The following is a 5,877-nucleotide window of genomic DNA, read 5'->3' on the forward strand; positions in this document are numbered from 1 at the left end:
TATTAAATAAATTATAATTAAATAAGTACTTATAAAAAAAACAAAGTAATCTGACATTCTTTTGATACACAATATGAAAAACTTTTGGTGGATGCGATGGACATATGTATTTCTTCATTTAATTCAATAAATTAATTTTTTTTAATTAGTAGAAATAAAACATGAATGACCTCCCTTCTGAAGTGACAGTTTTTGATATTACCATGATAGTAAGCATATTCAAATTGAAAATTTTTCGTAATTTTGTTGCCATATTTAAATGAGAAATTGTTTTAACAAACATGTGTCTTACTGTATGGCTTTCTTTATACATATAATCACTATTTTTTTAATTTTAAATTTAAGATGTGGAAAAGTTTTGCACTGTATTTTATTGCAGCAGTATATAACTAGGTAATATACACATTTACACAAACTTTAAACATAATTTTGAGCACCCAGTACACGTGTACATATGTATAAATAGGTACAGTTCCACTATAACATTTACGCACCAAAAAATTTCCAAAATTCTCCATGGCGCATCCTGAACAAACATGCATTTATGGTCTATGAATGCTAATACTGAAGCTATTTAATAAAACACATCTGTTCAGTTACAGACGATAGTATCCTTATAGATCCCGGAAAACGAGAATCAAGAGGATCAATCGACGGTAAGAAAAATTAAATAAAAGAGCTACACGTAATCGGATAATAATATTTTATATAGATTAGAAATAATTTCCAAGTTGATGATCCAGGCAAAATTTCTTTCAGCTGTTGAGAGTTTCAAAACTAATTTTTACATGATAAATTACCGTTAATGGATCTCTAATAAATGACCAACTTTTAATCAAATCGGGGAAAGTTTTTTCATTTGAGGGAAAGCACTTTTACAATGGAAATTACTTTACCTACACATAAATGTTTTCGTACTTATTTGAGCTATAATCTTCGTTTCTCTTCTCCTCATATTAATCAACAGAGCTATTCAAGCAATTTAAGGGTGTAAAATGTTTTATTTAATATATAAAGTTGAGTGAATATCAACGGATTTTTCATTATATTTGACCTTCTATAATACATCTTGAATTGCTTGAATAGTCTTATAATCTAAGTTATTTATAAAAGATATGTTACTGGGACAACGTTTTGTAGTTGCGTTCCTGAAAACGTGTTTAATTCCAGGGGTAGATCTTGGTCGAGTGGCTACTCCAACTGCTACTGAACGAATGTTACCGTGGAAACGTAACGATGAAAACGAATTTTCTGCTCCAGTACAGCAGTCCGAATTTCCCGCTTGGGCCTCAAACAAAGAATATTTGGCCTACAATTCGCCCTCTGCCACGTTCTTGGGTACGATCGCTATTTTAATTCCATTACGCGTCAAAACTGATGCACCATTGGAAAAGTGACATAACTTCAAAGTTGATTTTATCGCAAACCACTAAACCGATTTTTAAGATCTCTCTTTTAAATGTGGCCTATGTCTCTTATGCCTTCTTTAATTTCAATTTTGGACATATACAGAATGTACAAATGATAATAAAAACTTTTTCCACTTGAAATTTACAACATTCTGTGGAGCGTTACGGTTAAAACAGATGGAATAGTCCTATATTTTCTAAGCATTTTTACGGAGGAAATTCTTTTGTTAAAATTATGCATTTTATACCTATGATGTATAAGTCAAACCCATACTTGACTGATTTTGTTAAATTTATCCCACTGATAACTAATTTTGTCTTCAATTCCAGGAGGAATTGAAAATCCTCGTTCTTCTGTAATAGGATTATTTAGAAAGGACAGTACCAATTCAGGACAAGCAAGTAGTCCTGAAGTGTCTCCCCAGAAGGAACGTCGACGATCCTCAGGAGCGAATGCGGTTCTACTTATCGAAGAAAACGAATTGCCTGTTGATCCCCTGGGAGCCATCGTAAGGCCAAGGACGTCGCAAGGCTCTCACACACCTACGCAAAAGAAGCCAGTTCGAAGGGGTTCTATGCTGGAACTAACGGGGTCTGTCAATAGTGATAATTGTAACGATCACCATGTAAGAAGTTTTGGTTTTTTCTTTTTTTGGTTGCAGGTATTACTATTAACGATTCAGTTTTAATCATTTGTTGTACGAATCTCTTAACTGACATGCATGAAACAGTCATTAACATTATTTTTCTTACTTATCTACTTCTCACATACGCATTAGTAAAAAATATGCAAAATGGGCTGAAGAATTATTGAGCGAAAGCCAATTGGGGTTTGGAAGAAATAATAAAGCGCGTGAAGCTATTTTAGCTTTACAGGTAATAATACAGCAAGTGCTAACTAATTTAACTGCAAAAATAATAATTGTTACAATTAGATAAAATTAAAAAATTAAATATGCAAGTACCTATACATTAAAATTCACCGGAATTACACAGGCCTTGGTTACAGCTAACAATATTTTTCGTTGTAACATTATTACTTCAATTTATAGTAGCCTTATTAGGAAATTAATATTTAAAAGTGGAACTATTTACTTACGTGTAATTAGAAATTTATTTCCCGTTTTAATTCGTGGTGTGGAAATAACGAAAAGGTGAAATGCTCTGTACGGCAAAATATAGAGAGAAACAGTTTAAAACGCAATAGTTATTATACCTATTAGTGTAATAAAACAATAAATCGCTTTAGTGTTTTTAAATGTTCATAGCATAATAATTACGTTTGTTACGTATTTTTCTACCGGCACAAGGCTACTAAAGCTGGTAAAGCAGTGGTTACATTTATCTGCTCTTTGTGCTATTTCGGCTACAACACGTATTATAAAGGACACGGTAGGCTTCTTGTATGGCTTTCGTGGAAATTTTAGGGAAGCAGGAACTTCCATACTTTATAAACTATTTTTTCATTTGCTGTGGTGCCTGACGTTGTTTCTTTTTAATGAAATGGTCTTCAACCTTGTCGCTTATGCGCAATTTCATAAAAGCAGCAACGAAAACTCGGAAAAGATGGTGCAATACCCCACGTCACTGCGGCAATACAATTTTTTTATCAAGGACATACTCTCACCACCGATAACTACCATAATTAATGAGATCATTTTTTTGTATGTTTTTACAAAAAAAGAGAAACTGTTGACGCCAATTAAAAACGAAACGAAGAGTGGTGTTAAATATTTAATATAATAAATTAGTTATAACACTGTGACTACAAAATGACAAAAACACTTCGTGTTACAAATTGTTTTTTATTATTACCTTATTGCCTTATGATCAACATTTTTATCTCAGTGGTAGAAAGTTAATAAAGATAGGCTTATGACATGAATGAATAATTGAGCCCACTGGATGCATAATGGTGTACCTATAATATCATCTTGTTTTCGAATTTATGAGCATTGTTTTTATTTTTAACAAATCCATTCTATATGTAATTATACATTATGTTAAAGCTTTTTAGCAACAAATATGCAGGTAATTTATGTACTTTTAAAAGTTACTTCGACAAACATATCTGCAGTTAATTAGCATATATGTCATTATTGTATTATTTTGCTTCTTTCACTATATAAAAGGCCTCAAACGTCCGGACAGAAAATTGACTACATTTCAGGCAAAATTGCAAGAAATTAATTTTTAATGCCACTTGTTTCAAAGAAGAATTCCTTTCTCTACAAAATGACATCACACAAGAAGTAATAAAGCCCAAATGTCAATACTCCAAAGTTCGCTTGAAAATACTAAATGACTAAAGAATTTTTTGACGTGACAACGTCTTATAATTCGATGGAGCCGGCTGCAGGCACGAAAAAACATGACTCATGCTGCGTTACCTCGCTCTGAGGCGTTCCATTTAAGGCTTGAAGTGCAAGCGAGAGCGCGGAACGAGCGACAAAGAGGCACAATCNCAGCTTCAGCAATATGTTTACTGATCCACGAAAATAATTTTTAAACTTACTGTCAGGAATTTTATAATAGAATTAGCAAGCAAGGTCTTATAACTAATAAAACTGTTACCTATTCTTGTAAATTTAATACTTACCTGAAATAATTAGAGATGCGCAAAATGGTTTTTCAAAAGTATTTTATTTAATAGATATCCCTTCTGTACTTTAAATGCCGAATGCAAAATACCTATTTAATTTTGTAAAGAATAATATCAAAAATCAAAAAAATAAATCGTTTTTTTATATTTTTCGACGTATTAAGCTATGTACTTGAGCACCCTTAATCCTTTTTCTACTTATGTGCCTCAAACAAACAAATCTAAAACAAAATCACAAAAATACTTCTTATGTTGCTTCTTTTAAAAGTGCATTTATTCCGTTTTGCTGTTTTTGTAAAATTTTCCAGCGTTAATATCTTGCTCTAACATCCTTTAAAATAACAGCAGGATTCTAAGTCGGGAGGCGATCCCGGAAGAAGTCCTCAGTAACCGTTGGAGACGCTCCTCGTGTTTACCTACACGCACCACACGAACCCCTCGAACAAGCGAACGTCACAACAGTATTTCCAGTACGGCCCTGCTTTCGTCCCCTTCTCCAACGCCTACTGACGAAAGTTCTGTTGATGAGGATGACGATGATGATCTTGACGACTTGGATTTGATGAAAGCTGGATTCTAGCAAAGGTTTTAACATTCACGTGTGATATTTAAGAGTTAGCCGATTCCTAAGTATTAAGTTAGGCGATTTTAACCGACTTCAAGAAAAACTCAATAGTTTTGCGTATGATGTAGGCCTTTTTAGACGATTGTGACCCGATTTTAATTATTCTTTTTTTATCGGATATGCCGTAGATCAAGAGTGGTCCCATTTAAATTAAGGAATGATTACCCGTTTTCAACTTTTGACGTGACAACGTCTTATAATTCGATGGAGACGGCTGCACGCACGAAAAAACATGACTCATGCGGCGTTACCTCGCTCTGAGGCGTTCCATTTAAGGCTTGAAGTGCAAGCGAGAGCGCGGAACGAGCGACAAAGAGGCACAATCGGCCTCCGCGTTCGGCAGCGTTCGACATCTGTCTCTCTCCTACTTGAGTGAGCGATGCGTCCGCGTGGACAGCTGCTATACAATAATACATTTCCATTTACCTCCTTCTCTATATCCATACAAAATATCTATCAAACAAATAAAATTAAAATTTTCTTTTGAAAAATGAAACCATTCCATCAGTATTTTCTTATGATGTTGTCACGTTCAATTATCGTCAGTATACCGACTTTACAGATAACCGATTTTTTAGTTTAAGTTTCAATATACAGGCCAAGTACTGAAGCGATTTTTTGTACGTTATATTTATTATTCATTTGATGGCTTATTTATCCTTGCAGCCACAAAAATTACTTGTAAATAATTTTATATCGTCGTCCTCATTAAACTAATAATATTACGTTGTGAGTAACAACAATTTTTATAAATACTATATAGTGCATCTAATAGGTACGTGAAGGAAACTGGATATAAAAGAGTCCTGCCAAACCCTTGTCCATTCTAACTAACGAAACGTATTTTTAGATTATTCTACTTTTCCTTTCCAGAATACAAATAACTACTTGCATTAATAACAATGAAAAACTAGAAACAAGTACAAAGTTCCAAAACTAAGAAATATACACAAGGTTTTCATAATTGCGTTTTTATTTACAAACATTTTGTGTATTAGTGTGGTATATCAACATGCAGTACAAAGCATGGTAATACTATAAAAACGCAGTAATGAAAATAGTGCAAGTATACAGCGTAAAAATGAAGCAATTTCAAAAACCGTTACCCATTGAAAATAATTTATTCAACTACGCGGATCGCAGACGTTTTCCCGTGCATTACGTTCAATTGTGCAGAAAAAAGGAACTGTAACTTGTAATATTATTTGTAATAACTAGTTTGTAGACGCGGAAGGACAAAC

General features: G+C 33.3%; 1 protein-coding gene across 1 annotated transcript in view; it reads left to right on the forward strand.

Annotated features, from left to right (window-relative positions):
- LOC108736290 (probable Na(+)/H(+) antiporter nhx-9) overlaps positions 1 to 4,877 on the forward strand; it is a 52,922-nt gene extending 48,045 nt beyond the window's left edge. Inside the window, exons 9-13 of the mRNA XM_025980998.1 lie at positions 346 to 355; positions 597 to 656; positions 1,171 to 1,338; positions 1,740 to 2,001; positions 4,360 to 4,877. Coding sequence (XP_025836783.1) covers positions 346 to 355; positions 597 to 656; positions 1,171 to 1,338; positions 1,740 to 2,001; positions 4,360 to 4,591 — 732 coding nt within the window. The 3' untranslated portion in view covers positions 4,592 to 4,877. The remainder of the gene's footprint in view (positions 1 to 345; positions 356 to 596; positions 657 to 1,170; positions 1,339 to 1,739; positions 2,002 to 4,359) is intronic.
- Positions 4,878 to 5,877: the final 1,000 nt, after the last annotated feature.

The sequence above is a fragment of the Agrilus planipennis genome, unplaced genomic scaffold (genome assembly GCF_000699045.2).
Source record: "Agrilus planipennis isolate EAB-ADULT unplaced genomic scaffold, Apla_2.0 scaffold2, whole genome shotgun sequence".
NCBI classification, from domain to species: Eukaryota; Metazoa; Arthropoda; class Insecta; order Coleoptera; family Buprestidae; genus Agrilus; species Agrilus planipennis.